Here is an 18,049-nt window from a genome sequence, read left to right as displayed (position 1 = left end):
CACACGCACACACACGTGCGCGCGCAAACAAAGACAAGGGGGTTACATAACTTGGCACTGCAGTGCAGTTGTTGGGCAGACATAGAGAAGCACACCAGGCCTGTACTGCAGAAACACTTTCAGGTAACACAATACCAGAGATACATTCTCTAGTAATGACCTTTAAGTTTTAGCAATCAAATCACTGTAACTCGTTTTTGTAATATTGCATTTATGTTGTTGATGGATTATTGTTTATTAATATTATGTAATTATGTAGTTGTTACTTTTCTATTTTTGGCACACACAATGAGGACAGTTGCAAAGTACAGTGATCAGGAAATGTCAAAAACTGAATATTAGATTTCCCTAAAAATATAACATTTGAATAAAACACTTGGAGATGTGACTTAAAATGACAATATATAGCAAAAATTAAGATTCATACTATTATAAATACTTGAAAAAAGTTAAAATTGATAGAGGTGTTTAAACTTTTAACACATTCATAGATAAATAAATATCAAATGAATGATAAGTATTTTAAAAACATCCATCTTCTCATAACTTTGTTGATCAATTTCTTCCAAACATATCGCATTTAAAATGAAATCCCATTTAACCTTTGCAAAAAAAATGTCTGAAGACATAATTATTCCAACTTTATGGGCAACAGTGTATATTTATACACCCATTAACCTACATTCACTGAAAATGTGAATTAATTAATTTAAATAAAATTATTTTGGGGCCTTTTTTAATTAAATAAAATATACATTTTAAAGTTAGGTTTAAAACATGTTTTGACCGTTATCTCAAGAATCAGTGAGCTCTCAATAAAGTCATTGTAGCTAATATGCTTATTGAACACATTGTTTAAATACATTTAATATCATTCACACACAAGCAAGAAAGGACTTTGAACAATGGACTTTTTGAAAATGGTCAGTTTTGATATTTGACCACATGATGGTGCTATAGGACCAAAATCAAGCCGGTATATAGCAGCAGGCCCTAACAACAGGTTGACATGTCACTGCTGTACTTTTTGAGTTTGCGGGTTCATACACCACAATTTCTTGGACTTTATACACTTTAAACACTATAAAAATAACATACAGTACACACATCCACTGTTACAGTTTACAGAGGTGTCCGAGTGCACACTCAGATTCTCTGCTCACTGATCGGCTTCTGTTCTGCACTTCTGGAAAGTAACTTTAATTACTGTTATTTTTATTCCACTACTGATATTTTTAGTTACTTGTTACCTAACAGCACCTTGAAATGCACCACATTAAAACTTTCTTTTATTCATCACGTAAAATGTTTTTTTTGCGATATTTTTCTTGGAAACTCTGTTTGCAATTTCCAGCACAGATGTGAAATGCATTCACAAAACGTTAAGTGTCATTGCTGTGTATCCTCCAACATTTGCTTTTATGTTGCTGCCAGCTAAAGGTCACTTAGTGAATAGAAGAAATGAATGTTGATTATTTTTTACAGAAAACAGTCAGAAATCAGGTTTTTCTAGTGGTTCCCTCCTTGAATCTGTGCATGAATTAAACTGAACAATGAACTGAACCTTTTAGATTTCTGCAGAAACCATAGACACAGGTGGAACACATCTGGACTAGAGTTGAACAGAATCAAATTCAATAGTATTTTTTTACTAAGTTGGTGAAGTACAGTATTTTCTTTCTTCATATTCCTAATTTTGTACCTAAAATAACTCTCCAACTTGAGTAAAGATTTTGAAGTGGTACTTTTTAGGTGTTTACTTGCACTTTTGCATGAGTAAGGAGTTTATATATACGTCTGTCACCTCTGCTGTTTGTTAGCAAAGGATGAACTTTGGCCCTAATTCTGTAACTCCTGTAAAGACAGACTCACATTAGATTTCAATCCCAGGAAAATGCCCAACATTAAGTTTTAAAAAGAATGGGATTTGAATAAATGTTTTTGACAGTGTACTGAATGAGAGTGATGTTGCAGTTTATGATCTGTTAGTGTTATGTTTGTACTGTCTAACAGTACAAACATAATGTGCAACCATTAGACTGATTGTCAGGATTATTATTAGTGAACAGTCAGACTTTGAACATCTGACATCACAAAGAAAGTGGAGAGCATGTGTGCTAGAAGACGATTAACAACAATAAACACACGTACCATAAAACCAAGCGATGGTTAAAGCAATCTCCTTTACTGTGTCTCAGTCTTGACCAACTAAATACATTTACTCAGGTACAGTTTTGAGGTATTTATCCTTGGTACTTTGACTTGAACTTCACTACAGTTATTTACAATAAAAAAAAAATTATATTTAAAAAGGTTAAAAAGTGTGTTTGGGAGACATTCAAGGACCATACAGAGCCCAGTTTTGAGCCTTAGACCTTAACTGGTTTAAATGGTATAAAAGTTATAAGAGAATTTTGTTCCATTCTGATCCTGTGAAATAGGCCTGGATCAGGATGCCAATACCTACTCGACACCGAAATCTCCAATACAAACTTTAGAGTTTTGTTAAAATAGTCTGCATTTTTTTATACTTTTCTACCTTATAATAAAAAGTAAATTGCTTTATTCTACTACTCACGCTCTCATTCACCAATTCACACACACAAACACACACACACACATACCCCCACAAACATATGCACACGCACACACACACACACACACGCACAGACCCATGGGGGAATTGCCATGCATCTAACCAGAGCACCAGGAGCAACTTGGGGTTCAGTGTCTTGCCCAGAAGTAGCTAAGAATCAAACTACCAAACCCACAATTGGTGGACAAACATCACAGCCATCACAGTGCTGTCAAGTTACTAAATAAATAAAGTTTATTTATATAGCACCAGTCTAGATCAGATCAGTACACACATATAAAAACATAGGACAAGGACACAGTAACAACAAGTCTAAACAACAAGGCAAGTATAAACAGGTCTTAAGCTGCTTTTTATGTTCACAGACTTTCTTTCATTAAGATAAGTCAAGAGTTTAGAAGACACAAGTTCTAGAGCACAGTTTCCTTTGGTTTTGAGTCTGGAGCAAGGAAGAGACTCTGAAAACAATCAAAAGAATCTTGAATTGGATCCAGAATTGATGGAGCCAGTGTATCAGGATTGGAGTAACATTTTCACTCTTGGTGAAGAGTGAAAAGAGTGAAAAAAAAAAAAATTCTGGATGGTATGAAATAAAAGAATAGATAAACATCTTCATGTGATCATCAGACAGCACAGATCTGAGCTTAGCCACATTCCAGAACAACTATGTTCCTGAGGCTTGATGAAGTACTGCACTTTGAGATGTTGAGCTGGAATGGGACTCAGATTTTGTACAGATACTGTATTTCCTGATTATTAACTTAATTCTATAAATACTGTATATGGATGTAAATGCTACACTGAAATTCACACAAACAATGAATGTCTCAATTTTGCACTAGAATTCCACCAAAACAGAGGTTTATTGCAAATAATCTATCAGACATTTTCAAGGAGGAAACAAAAAACAAGTTCAAAAGGAATATACTTTTACAAATAAAATCTACTTCTACAGATATACAGTATTGCTGTAAATATACACAGTGGATGTAAATGGAACGTGCATGTGATAAGCCAGTGAACATGATCTGTACTGAAGAAAACTCATATCAGGATGTTCCAATAGTTCATCCATCAGGCTGTAAAAGTGCTGAAATATTACCTTGTGCTCACACACACACACACACACACACACACACACACACACACACACACACACACACACAAAGTGGAAGTGACATTGCACTCACAGGCAATTCAGCCACACTTGGAAACTCTTCTGCAGAGTCAAGGCAGTTGTTGGTTCTGCTGGAGCAGAGTGGTGAGTAGTCACTCCAATGTGCTTTGAGTTTTCCTTCTAGAGTAAACCTCTTCATATTTTTATGACAGCTGGTAAAGTAAGGGTCCTCAATGTGTGGGAAAGTGTTTTGTCATTGAAGGAACCAGGATTTTTCTGCTTTAAAATGTTGTGTCCCAGGAAATGCCCAGGGTCACTGAGGCCACAGGAGCTGAGAGTTTTATCTGATTGAGAGGAAAGAAGCTGTGTAAAATGTAAATATCAAAAAAAATATTTACACATCAATAACACTATTTTAATTTCACAGTACAAAGGCAATACATTAAATAATAAAAGTGAGAAATGTAGGTTAGACGCCAGCAACAGATTTTTATGAAGTTGGGATAGAAGCTCCAAAGCACTGGAGAAATTGTGTAATGAAATAAAAAAAAAAAACACTTGCCGAAACATCTCATAACTCGTGGTCTTAATTGGCAACAAGTCCCTGTACCACATATATATTTTTAACAAAGAGCATCCCAGAGAGTATTTAAGAGATAAGGATGGGGATGAGTTTGAAATGTCTGTGAAAATCTAAAGAAAGGTATGTGCTTTAGTCAAGGGACAAGGACAAAACTGAGTTTTCATAGTGTTCAGGCCCTCAGGCAGCAATGCATTAAAAACAGACATGATTCTCTTGTAGAAATCACAATTATCCAAAGCAACTTACAAGTGAGGTACAAGGATGGCAATTTTTTTAATTATACTACTCACAAAAAGTATGCACTATAACCTTTACTGGTGAACTTAATTTGACCTTCTCTAAACTTTTGATTGCACATGTCCAACTGTTGAATGTTTCAGTACTTATTGCATAACATGCTGTTCTCTAACAAGGTGATTTAACACAAAAATCACAATGCAATGAATGCATCATGTCTGATCCATGAATCCCTCACTAACTGTTCTGGTTTAATGACCATTTCTATTTAAACAGTCCTCTTCATCATGCTGTTCACATTTTGACATCATGAGACCAAGATGACACCTAACAATTGACAAGTTATTGAGACATTGACATTTTTTGTTGTGGTATACCCACCACTGTTGTTATCTTTTTTTAAAAATAGTTTGTGATGATGAAATCTACATTGTATGCTTCTACTTAAACGGCCTACTTTCATGATATAATATCACTGTAGCATGCAACTTTTTACACTTTCCATAATTTTCACCCAAAAGTCAAATATCCCTAACTTCTTGTGTATAGTCATGATAGTGTACAGCCATTCTGTAGTCAAATGAGAGATTTTGTTTTTATTCCAGACGCCCTGTAAAGGCTCATCGCTTAGATGTCTTCTGTGGGTTTGTGGTGTGTCCTCTTCATTTCTGTGTGTTACTGGGTGGAAGTAGGTGGATATGCCAATGGCAAAGTCACCAAATCCTGTAGTAGCATGGAACCCCACCATGGTGTCCCTGCTCAGACAACTCAGAGCCCATTTCATCTAGCAACCAACACCACCACCTTCAGCCCCGGAGATCGTATCCAAGGTAACGACTGTGACAAGTCAGGCATTAAAATGTCAGTTGCTCGTTTTTTACTCCTTCTTTAAATGTGTAAATTTGCAGAACTCAAAAAGGAAGAATCCCTCTTAGTCTTTGAGTCTGTAAGAAATATCATAATGTGACCAAACTAACCCAAATAGAAATGTTATAAAAGGTTAAACCTGGTTAAAAGTAGTGATACTAGTGATATACTGTATACATTTAAAACAAGTAATTCGCAATGACAACATTGCATGCTTATAATATACTTTCAACATTTCTAGTCATCCTATCTGGAACATCATATTTTGAGGGCTTCCTGCTTCAGGCCAGAGACGCAGCCAATCAGGATTCAGTTTTCACTGTTGGCACATTCACCTTGATTGATCCCATGAGGACACAGCTGCTCACCTGTGATAAGCAACAGGTGATTCATTGCATGGGATCAGACATATTCATCACGGGTTATATGAGAACACCTTACTAAAGCAAAGCAATGCTAAGAAGTGTGTGTGTGTGTGTAGGGTTCAGCAGTGAGCCATACAAGTGATGCCCGACTAACAGAAGTTGTTGTCATCTGGAATGCTCCTAAAGACTCTCCCAGTGTGGTTCAGTTTGTGTGAGTTCGATTCTCTTACTAAATGTCAGTTTAAGCCTATAAACCCCGACATTGGTCATGGTGTTCATAAGTAATAATTACACTATAACTGGATACACAATAAGACTGTGATTCTAAAAAGCGACTACAGTAGTTGTTTGTAAGACAAGCAAAATTAAACAACCAACATAAATCTATTGAAGGTGCAGAGCAGCTGTAGCGAACATGACACAATTAACTTGAATTTAGAAACAATAATGTTTGTCAGGACGAGGTTGGGATGGATGGATGGGTCAACAAAGGAGAGGACTTTCCCACAGGAAACTAGATTGAGTCCAGTGTGAAACAACTTTCTGTTGATTGTTGTATCAAGTCATATGATGTAAGTGAATTGAATCAAAACCACATTTTAATAACAGCTCACCAGCGCTTCACAACACTATCAGAACTGTTAGAGTCTTTGCAGGTGCCATTTTGTAGCCATTGCTGGCAACACCCAATGTTTTGGTACCTGGTGACATTAGCATTCCTACATGAGAGTGCTCTTTCAAAAAATGCTTCTGTGGGTACTTAGGTTAGGAATAAATGACCTACTGTATACGGGTGTTAAGGTTGAAGGACTTTAATGTTCCAGATGCAAGTAAAGCTAGGAAACCACCTCAGTAATTTCACTTATGTGTTATTAGCTATATTAGCTACTGTAACATCCACTGAGTCCAGCTTTGTTAAGCAACACCTTGACCTTGGATTATCTTGTGTAGTGTTTTGTAGAAACACAGTGCATCTGCATCTATTTCCTTGCTGCCAATTTTGTATTAATGAGAACTGAATATAAATAGTATTCACTATACTATCATACTGTATACTTTGTCACTGTCAGCTTAAACCAATCATATAACAGTAAAAGTGAGAACAAATGGAGTAACATGGAAATATGATAGGAAAAATATAAATACACAGTATAGGTATTTTAGAGTAAAAGCTTGCCTGTGAAAAACAGTATTACAACTTTTATTTATATGTTGTTTTATAACATAAACAAAATATCATATGTTAAAACTGAGGCATTTTATTGTTTCATGGAAATTATTAGCTAATTTTAAAATTAATGGCAGCAACACATCTCAAAAAACAGGGTGATGTTTACCATTGTGCAGCATCCCCTCTTCTTTTAATAACTGTCTGTAAACATCTGGGAAGTGAGGAGACCAGTTACTGAAGCTTTAGGAGAGAAATGTTCCCCCATTCTTGCATGATGCAGGATTCTAGCTGTTGTTAGAACTGTCCTGGGCCTTTGTCGCTTGATTTTTTTGTTTTATGATGCATCCAATGTTTTCTATTGGTGAAAGGTCTGAACTGCAGGCAGGCCCGTTCAGCACTTGGACTATTTGCCCGTGAAGTCATGCTGTTGTGATGGATGCAGTATGTGGTTTAGCATTGTCTTGCTGAAAGGCCTTCCCTGAAACAGACTTTGTCTGGATTGGAGCATATGTTGCTCTAAAACCTCTATGTATTTCTCAGTATTGATGGCACATTTCCAGATGTGTAAGCTGCCCACGCCATAGGCCACTAATGCCCCCCCATACTATCAGAGATGCAGGCTTTTGAACTGTCTGCTGATAACAAGCTGGATGGTCCCTCTCCTCTTTAGTCCACAAGACACAGCATCCATAGTTTTCAAAAAGAATTTCAAATTTTTATTAATCTGACCATAGAAGAGTTTTCAATTTGCCTCAGATCATTTTAAATGAGCTTTGGCTCAGAGAAAACGGCAGTGTTTCTAGATCGTGTTTACATATGGCTTCTTCTTTGCATGATACAGCTTTAAGTTACATTTTCAATTGGACAGTGAACTGTGGTCACAGACAGTGATTTCTGAAATGTTCCTGAGCCCATGTAGTGATGTCCAGTTGAGAATCAGTGTTGTTTAATGCAGTGCTGCCTGAACAAAGATCACATGCATCCAGTTTTGACCTTTGGCCTTGTCTCTTGTGCAGAGATTTCTCCTGATTTTCTGAATCTTTTGATGACATTATATATTGTGGATGGTCGGATCTTCAAAGTCTTTGCAATTTTACGTTAAATAACAATAATAATAATTTTTCTGAAATTTATCCACAAGTTTCTGGTTTAGTTTGGCTTCTCTGAAATGCTCCTCTTTATACCCAGTCATGTTACTGACCTGTTGCCAATTAACCTAATTGTGGCAATTACTTTTCCAGCCTTTTGTTGCCCCTCTTTCAACTTTCTTGAGATCTGTTGCTGCCATCAGAGATTTTGAGATGATTTGAGATTTGCAAATCATTGCATTCTGTTTTTAGTTACGTTTTTACTTCTTCCTAACTTTTTTGGAATTGGGGTTGTATTAAGCATGTTAGTAATAAACCAAACAATTTGAGCAACTGCTAAGGGATGGTGGACAGGAAAAACTCTAACATAACCTAGGGTCAGGGTTGGCGGCTGTTACCATCAACAGTTGTGGTGGGTGGGAATTGATGGGATGATGAGCAACTTCCAAATGTTACCACCCAACATCACCTAGAACACACAAGCTCCTCCATCACACCTGGAAAAAGGACAAAAAGAGGACACAGCCTGGAGAATCATGTCCTAAAACAAACAAACAAACAAACAAACAAAAACACAACAACAAATGGTTAGAACATGCAGTGAACTTTCTTCGTCTGCATGGACTATATTGTACAAACTGGGCTTACTAATTGAGTTAATTCATTGAGACTGAAACCAATGCTCAACCAAGAATCTGTAGCAGGTACAAAATCCCTAAATAAGGAACTAATTGAAGATTAGGACATGTGAATGAGTTTTAAGTTTGGATTTAAAAATCTGGGTTAGACTGCTTACAATCAGTAGGGAGGTATTTCCAGAGGAAAGGAGCGTGACAGCAAAAGGGCCTGCAGCCAGCTGACTTCTTTTTAAATCTAGAGACAGACAGGAACACGAGATGGAATATAAAGTTTAAGGAGATTACACAAGTACAAAGGAACACTTTGATTCAGGATTTTATATGTCATCAGAAGCCTATTACAAGTGGATCTGACAGGGATAGGGACTCAATGAAGAGAGGCTAAAATTAGTGTAACAATAGTCCAATCGGGCTAATACAAAGGTATGAATTAATATCTTTGCATGATGGACAGAGAAGGTTCTAAATGAGTACCCACATTTCAGTGTAGACTGATTTATATTTTTTATTTTGTATTTGATGTTTGAAATTTTTACATTAGTATCGCTTAAGTGTCAGTTTCACAACTGAACATGGAAAGTTCAGTTATGCTCACACAAAATATTAAATGTGTAACTTTTTCTGTTGGTATATTTTCCAGGGTTACTGTAGTAGCCCACTACAACAAATTTTGGGTAAAGCTGCCTGGACCAAAAATATATCAGCCTGGTGTTACATCTCACCCACCTCAATCTGCTGTTCCATCACCATCTCCAGGCCACATGACCACAACCTCCAACCTGCCTGGACCTGTGAGTGTTGAATGCAGTAATCAATAAACCTGAATGTGAAATAATGGTAACTTATTAAGAGTAATAACTTCTCCTTTATCTTACGCCTTTAGTTTGTTTCTAATGGCTGTGGTCAGTCCAAATCCTGCCTGCTAGACCCTCCAGGCTGTGATCCCAAACATCCTCACTGCTTCTTCCTGTCAATGAGTTCAAAAACATCAAATAACACGGTTTGACTTCGAACATTTCAGTTAATAGAACGCTTCCTGTTTTTCCAAACAGATAATTACATCTGTGTCTTTATCACTATTCTCTGCAGTCTGTGGTATTTGAGCTGAGTGGTCCAGCAGACGGGTACATTGCCTTTGCTCTGTCCTGGGACACTTGGATGGTAAAGTAGTTCATGGCACATACAGGATAATATATAAACTGGATAGACATTTCAGTGTGGTCTAAAACTTGTTTTGTGTTTTTTCCCTTTGTTTGTATGTGTCTGTAGGGCAATGATGATGTGTATATGTGTGTAAAAGTTGGGGAAAGAGTATCAGTAAGTGCTGCCCTCAACCCTGGAAGAACACACCCTGAGGACCAGTCACAGGTGAAACATGATACAAAACTGTGACACCAGAGACACATAAAAAGGACAAAAGCTCTCAGGCTAGTGGTGTTTTTATATACATACTGTAAGAGCATGAGACTGTAGGGCAGTGAGACCAATGCAAAAAATAAAAGATAAGCAGAATACAGCAAGTGTGAAGCAATTTATATACCAAAAGTACTATATAATTGCAGACCATTACCAATTACCCCACACAAGCTTTTAATTATGAATCAATGATGACCCCAAGAAACCCCTGGCCTGTTGGCTTGGGGGTAGTTTGATACTATTTATTTTGTAGCCACTGTCTCTCTCTGAGCCTTTGAACCAATGACTAAAATCTCAGTCGTGTTCTAGTTAAGCTGCAAGATGTTCTGTGAAATCCAGGCACTAATGTCTAATGAACATTTAAAAGGGCATCAATAGGCCCAGTGTCATCAGGAGACACAGCTACGTAGACCTGAGTGTCATCAGCAGAGCTGGGGAATGAGATGCCGTGTCTCCTGGTGACACCACCTAGAGGTAACAAGTTAAAAAGTAATGGTCCTCAAATTGTTCCCTGAAGAAAACTGTAAGTTATGGCCTCCTCTCTAGCATCAGCATAACCGCAGCATGCTAGGGTGATGAACAGACAAATGACTACTATACATCTTCTGTCAAAGTAAGCAAATAAACAAATTTGCCATGTTTACCTTGTTTTCCTAAATAATATTAGATTTCAAGCCCTAAACCATGAAAATCTTGTTTTGGTTTTTTGTGAGTGCGTTTGCAGAAAGGACTCTCCTCAGTGTCATGGAGGCTGGCAGATGGAGTGATACAGTGCAGGTTTACTAGACCAGTCAAACTAACCAATCAGCACCGCTTTGATCTGGACCAAGACTACTTTCTGTTTCTAGCCAATGGAAAGGCTCAGTACGGTAAGAGATTCTGCATAATAACACACATGTTATCTTGATAATAAGAAAACCAGTGGCCTTGAGAGTCATGCGTCTTCCAGGCTTTTTTTTAAGCTCTTATCAATCTTTCAACACTTTATTATGTTACATTGTAGTTTGATCAGCAAAAAATACTGGAAATGGTATGAGTTTTATTTCAACAACAGGATGTCATTAACAGGAAATGACAAAGTCACAAGGGACTGTGTAGTTGCCACATCTGTGGCCACAAAGTCCAGTTAAATGTCGGTAACCCATCTGCACTGCACATTTTGCTTTGTTTGATTTACATTTAGTAATTTAGTACATTAAACACATTTTATTGTACAGATAAGGATAAGGAGTAATTTCATATTTGTAAGCTCAGTTTATTTGATAAGTTCGCTGTGTATTAGTTTCTATTTTTACCGCTCACATTTAGTTAACTTCTGTACAGTCACACTTTAGATTTCTTGTTTATTTATTTTGTTCTGTATAAGTTAATTTATGTTTTTTAATTTATTTGTTTTGTCTTTCAGTGACCCCCTTTAATGCTCTAATTAGCCATTATATATGTTCCCCTGTATGTTCAGTCCAGGGGTTAGTTTTGTTTAGGTTACTCTGTTTCTGTTAGTAGATTTGTTTAGAGATCCTTAAATTCAGTTGAGGCCCAATATTTTATGACTTGTTTTTCATATTTTGGGGTAAATAAAAACCCTTTTTTTGTTCCCTTTTGCCTGCTTGCTCAGTCCGGCACAGACTGATTCGGTTTTTTTGGTGATTGCAGATTTTACTTAAAATTGTGGTCAATCAAGGGTTTATGTACCACATGTCTAGAGTGCAGCATGGAAAAAGACCCAAATATTGCATTTACTGACATACAGTACAGTTCCAAAACTCAAACTCTCTCGGAGGAATTCCTCAAGCACTGTCTTTATTTTCTAGGAAATATATGGAAACATAGTCGCCAACCATTAATATCCACCGACAGAAAACGTATCACGGGCCCCCCTGAGACTTTAAGAGGCACCAGAGGACCCATCATAATGAAAATGCATGGTAGGTTGAGTTTTTTTTATGATCTTTAGCCTTATGACATGTAATCTACAATAAGTCCGGTTTGATTTCCTTACTTTTCTTTATGAGTTACCTTCAACATATGTTGTTAATTTTTCTTTGCACACATGATTATTTACCCAGCAAGATAAAGATATTGGTTTGTGAGATGATTCTGGTCAGACAGAGGAGTTTAACTAGGCAGAGGTGGCTGTGGATCAGGAGATGGAGTGGGTTGTTCACTAACTGCAGGGTCAGTGGTTCAATTCCCAATTCCATCCCAATTGGTACACATGTCAAATATCCTTGAGCAAGATGTTCAACCTCAAGTTGCTCCTGGTACAATATGTGTATATGTTCACTTGTAATTTGCTTTAGGTAATAGTGTTTGCATTGGGGTGAAATGTAAATGACCTAACTCTGTGATCATGAAGGGATGCAGGGCAGTGATTTGGTTACATCTGCAATCATGCATTTTGCTAAGGAAATGGTTTACTGTATTGCCTCCAATTTTTTAGGCGCACTAATGCTCTTAGCCTGGATGCTAACAGGAAGTGTTGGTACCTTCATCGCTAGTTTCTATAAACCCGACTGGCCAAATCAAACTCTGCTTGGCCAGAAAGTCTGGTTTCAGGTGCATACAAAACACACATGATACTTTTAATTGATTACACAAATAGTTTTGTACTCCTTTTAGTGTAAATATGCAATATGTTACACACTTTGTCTTATAACCAGCAGGCAACTTACTGATTTTATGTCGTGTGTTTAGGTTCATCGTCTCCTGATGATGCTGACTGTGGCTCTGACCATTGTGGCCTTTTGTCTCCCATTTTTCTATAGGAAAGGTTGGAGTAAGGTATGCACGTGATCACACACACACACACACACACACACCCCCCCCCACACACACACAGAAACACCATGGCATTTCTGTCATTTAACAGTTTATTAAATTGAATTGCATTAATTTTCCACTTACCCTCTTCCTAATATCCCATAATATCACACTACCAAAGTGTTGGAAGGAAATGTTTGTAAGGTTGTTGTTGAAATGATAAGCAGAATAATTAGCCCATCTATACAATATTATGAAAATATGTTTGTTATAAGTTTGTTATTATGGGAAATGTGAAATTGTTTTAAGCTAATGTAATTAGACGTTGATAAAACATCTTCACTCACTGACCACAACAATGTGTGAATTTGACACTGATGGTAATACCAAGACTCATCTAGTGTTTGCAAGCTGAACCCAAGTTCAGGACACTGAGTGGTTTATGTGTACATCTGTTTTTACATTTTAATAAGTGTTAATTCCAAAGAAAAAACAAAATGTTAGTGTCCTGCTGCATTTTCTATACAGTACATCACCAGCAGTAGATCAGTTATGAACTGCACAAATTCTGTGTGTGTTCACAGTATGCAGGTGTCCATCCCTACGTGGGCTGTTGTGTTCTGTCGTTGTCTCTGATTCAGCCAATATTGGCTGCATTCAGACCCTCACCTGAATCTCACAGGTAAACACTGTGTACATTAGCTGTACATGCAGGAACCTGTAATTGCAATTTAGTTCAAGTTATCTGCAGTAAATTGATGATTTAAATAACATGAGGAAGTGAGATTTTTAACAATGATTTATTCTTAAATCGGAGTTTTCAGTTCTCACAAAAAACCTACTAAAGGGATTATATTAATGATGTTAATAGTATTTATACAATATTCAGTTATTGGTTTTGTAGGAAATATAATGTTACAAAATAATATATAATTCAACAATAATATATCACATATTATGTATAAGATATATAGTATAATTTTCAATGATGAATTTACTTCATAAAATGTGAAAATGTGTGAAATACTACCGTGTTATACATGGCAGGAATTTGAACCATACTATCAGTTATTCTACTACCCTGTCGATGAGTCAGACGCGATAGTAGGGTTCCTGTATTAGTGCATGGTAAAACTATAGGAAAAACTCTTACTTACTTCAGTAAGGGGGTCAAAGTTCAGAGAACAAACCGTAAAATTCTTGCTTTTAACCTGACGGTGGTTCTTGACTTCTCTGAATCATATATTAATGACAACCTTGTATATTGTGTGTCAAAAAGATAAATGGTCACCACTGGGATCATGTGTTTCTCTGACTTACTAACAAGCATTTTAGCTCAGTACTAGCTATGAACAATAGCTGGGTCTGGGATTTGGGTTACGCTTAATGGAACCTTTGAAACATGTCTAAGGTTTAGTAGCTGACTCTTTGACTGGCTGACAATTGGAGTGAAGCAATGCGAGATTTACATGTAACTATCTTGGTTATTATTGTCACACACACACGTTGAACATGTGTATTATATATCTCTCTCCAGGAGACCTATATTTAACTGGACCCACTGGGGAGTTGGATCTGTGACTGAGATCATGGCAGGTGACTGGATCTGTTAGGAAAACGTTAAAAAACACCTCACCTCACATGACTTCCTACCTGCTTAATGAAAGATGTTTGCTCTATGTGACTACAGTGGCAGCCATGTTCCTGGGAACACGTCAATCATCACTGCTCCTCCCCTCCCCATGGGCAACACATGTTCTGATCGGTTATGTGACATGGCTGGCCTTTTTCAGATTGCTCCTCCTGCTTCAGAAACACATTTCCTTCAGAAAATGTACAAAGACTTAAAATTCATTGTGAATTCATGATTTAACTGCCAGATTTGTATTGATTAATTATGGTGATAAGGAAGGGGACATGACATCTGTGTTTTGTTTGACCTACAGCACTGGGGTCAGATGACCAGCAGCCCATTCTTTCTAACCAGTCAGAGCTCAGTACTTTGGTAGGTACCTCACTACACTTTTTTAGTTATCCTTTTGATTTTGTGGAGAGCAACTGCGAGGTTCGAGTGTCCAGTCAAGCCTCTTCTCAGACTTTCACTCTGTGTTTGCAGTTTTCTTTTTGACACAAATTTATTAGGTGTTTCTTAAACCATGAGATGTGTCAGTACAAAATTTACATACATGTTAAAAGGATTTTGGAAAAGATTTTTAAATATTATTTAGAAACTAAATATATAATTCTCTTTTTGTTTATTAGTTAAAAGGTATCTTAAAACAAATAAGATTATAATATCATCATCACCATTAGCAAATGGGTCCCACACTTGCTTAATATAAGAGTTCAGCTGCTTAACAGTTCCTCTTTTGTCATATTTTTCACTTCATAATGGTCCAATCATTTTTTTGCTGTTGTTGTTGTTGTTGCTGCAACTGGTTTCCAAACCGAAATTAACAGTTGTTTTAAACGAACTCTTAAACTCTGGTCTTCTGAGTGAAAGTCCTGTTTTTTCTTTGGAGAGTTAATACTATGTGACATTCTTACGTTTACTGCTAGATGAGGCTAAATAGTACTTGCTGGTCATTTTTGGCAACCAGTCTAAATACCTACTCTTCAAAATATTAACAAATCATTGCATTCTGTCTTTATACATTTTACAAGACATACCATCCATGGGACCCTCCTCTTATTTTAAAGACTTTGGACATTTACAACCTCCAGTTTGCACAGAATGCAGTATACATGTCTCTAGAATGAAATGGTCTGGAAAATACTGTTCTGACCATTAACATTAACTTGTACTCAATTTCGTTAATTTTTACACATGAAGAAAATTTGGTAGATAAAATAATCACACGTGTCCACCTGGCCCTGGACAAAACAGCAAACTTCCAAACACTCCAAACCTAACCACTGAGGTTGCACAAGCCAGTGCCTTTTTATACACTGGTCCCAACGGAGGCAAAAATTGGGAGTGGTTGCTTAAGGAACAGCATTGTACTGGGACGTTATTTGAGCTGTGACCACAATGTCCTAAGCTCTAGTGTGTTCTTTAAAATTCTACTTTCTGTTTCAGGGATCCTTAATTAAGTCCCTCATCTTGGCTGTCCTGGCTTTGGGAAACTCCGCCTTTCTAATTGCCTTGCTGTCCTCTATTGCTAACATTTAACAGTCAATGACACAGAAAAAATAAATAAATAAAGGTGTACTCTAAATTTGATGCAGGTATTAAACTACCCGAGTAATTCCAAATTCAGCAAAAATGAGTAACATACCAAAAATTAGTAAGGCTAACACAAACCTCACACACAATTATGTTTTATTTAAATCAAATCTATTTTACAGTTTTCTTTTTGTTCATATTCATATATTTGCTTGTGTTTGTGTAGTTACACTTATTAAATGTAGATACTGCAATTACTGTATGTTATTAATTGCATTATTGATATTTAATAGCAGCAATTCTCTTGCAGATTATGAAATAATCTATTAAAGAAAATCTTTGAACCAGCAAATGCACTGTAATACTGTCTTTGCTTGAACTATTTCCTCATCTGAAAATAGCATTTGATGTTTTTTTGTAAAATAAAATATATTTATATTTATATAAATAAATATATATCGAACAAGTTCAAGAGCCATTCTCTGCAGCTTCTCCTCTTGTGTTTTTCATATAATATATTAAAAGAATGTTTTATTTAATGGAAATCATTCACTCTAGACTCTTAACATCACAACATTGACTTTTCCCTTTGTAAATGGCTCCTCTCCCATAGATAAGTCTCTGGTGTTCATGATGATTCATCCATTTTAAACAACGGAGGCTGGTCTAGAAATGTTTTAATTGTATGGACAGACTGGGACAGTTGGTCAGAAAAGGGCGGCAAAATTGGAATGAAGGTAAATTAGCTACAGCAAAAGATTTTACTAAAATTTTAAAACAATCCTAGATATTAAGAAAAACAAATGTAATATACGTTTAATGTAAAAACTATTGTATATGCAGCTTTTTATATTTTAAAATACTGACAACTACTTATTGTTTATAATCATAATGCTTTATTTTTGCCTCAAATTTGTTCACTTTTCGTTGTGCTAAAGGTTCTACATTAAATTATAATCACAAGCCAAGTATATTCTTATACAAACGTGCATGCAACAGTTTGACATGTCGAGCTAATCTGCTGTGCACTAGGCAGAAGTGGGGTAACAGTAGGTTAACCAACTAAACACTCTCAATTTATATACCTGATGTCAAATTCCATGGGTCTTTCTAGGAAACATCCTTTGAAATCATGAGGAATTTATAGACACATACAGAAACTTCACAGAAAAGTTTTACTGAGCACTTTGCAGAATGTATTTGAGCATTTTTATCTCACAGGACTGTGATTGTAAGTGACAATAAAATCACTATTATACACAAAATAACAATTTACATTTACATGTCCATTATGTGATAATGTGTATATAATGAAAGTGAGCAGTGGAACCTCATGTGAAATGATCAGTTCTACCACTCCACCAGTCTGCAGTGATGTGCAGAGAAAAAGGTGTGGTTCATCATTTTCTCATTGACGTGGTTTACAGTGTATTGGATAATTTTCATGGTCTGAAGCTGAGGATCTGACTTCACAGCAACACAACCACAAAACAAGTGTGAACGGTCTATTAGATGTTGTCATTTTAAACGTTTGTTGCTGGCAATGTGTCTTAAAGTTCTAAATATACCAAGAGCTCACCATCAATACATTAGTCCAGAAAGAGTGACAGCATGTGTGGCCAATTAGATTTGGGGGTGGCCTATGATACCCTCACGGGTACCATTTTGTGAACTGTGAACTTTGTGAAGAATTAATGAATTTTATGTTTGTGTAAATGAAATGAACTTAAACCCATCCACTAGGTCTTGCTTATTCCTACTTTAGGGAAAGCCAAAGAGTAGGAATACCAAACTAGGGAAATAGTTGGGAGATACCATATCCATAAGATATACCATAAGGGTGCATTGGGGAAAGATAAAGTGCATTGATATGTTCTGGCATCTGATTGACTGAGTATACCTAATCCAGGTAATCAAGAAAGGATAGTGCTGGGACAGCTGAAAAACAAGCAGGACACTGGCTCTACAGGACCGTTGCTCTAAAAACATAAAAATGGAATCACAGAATATTTACTTAAGTAACCTAAATCTGTGTGTTGCATCCA

General features: G+C 36.5%; 1 protein-coding gene across 3 annotated transcripts; it reads left to right on the top strand.

Moving 5' to 3' along the window:
- The first annotated feature begins 67 nt into the window (after nucleotides 1-67).
- Nucleotides 68-16,400, top strand: frrs1a (ferric-chelate reductase 1a). Of its 3 annotated transcripts, XM_067475513.1 has the most exons (18): nucleotides 3,807-3,857; nucleotides 4,014-4,087; nucleotides 5,139-5,363; nucleotides 5,642-5,784; nucleotides 5,882-5,976; nucleotides 9,303-9,453; nucleotides 9,546-9,662; nucleotides 9,752-9,823; nucleotides 9,932-10,030; nucleotides 10,803-10,947; nucleotides 11,890-12,003; nucleotides 12,519-12,634; nucleotides 12,773-12,859; nucleotides 13,423-13,520; nucleotides 14,376-14,434; nucleotides 14,529-14,672; nucleotides 14,785-14,843; nucleotides 15,918-16,400. In XM_067475513.1, exons 3-18 carry the CDS (start codon nucleotides 5,165-5,167, stop codon nucleotides 16,008-16,010), a joined length of 1,791 nt encoding a protein of 596 aa, XP_067331614.1. In that variant the 5' UTR covers nucleotides 3,807-3,857; nucleotides 4,014-4,087; nucleotides 5,139-5,164; the 3' UTR covers nucleotides 16,011-16,400. The 3 variants fall into 3 exon arrangements, with proteins under 3 accessions (XP_067331615.1, XP_067331613.1, XP_067331614.1); XM_067475514.1 differs by lacking the exons at nucleotides 3,807-3,857; nucleotides 4,014-4,087 and adding an exon at nucleotides 68-123; XM_067475512.1 differs by lacking the exon at nucleotides 4,014-4,087 and having other exon boundaries at nucleotides 3,729-3,857.
- The last annotated feature ends 1,649 nt before the right edge of the window (nucleotides 16,401-18,049 follow it).

Source organism: Channa argus, chromosome 14 (assembly GCF_033026475.1).
Source record: "Channa argus isolate prfri chromosome 14, Channa argus male v1.0, whole genome shotgun sequence".
Taxonomy (NCBI): domain Eukaryota; kingdom Metazoa; phylum Chordata; class Actinopteri; order Anabantiformes; family Channidae; genus Channa; species Channa argus.
The sequence above is the reverse complement of the archived record's forward strand: the minus strand, read 5'-3'. Positions and strand labels throughout refer to the sequence as shown.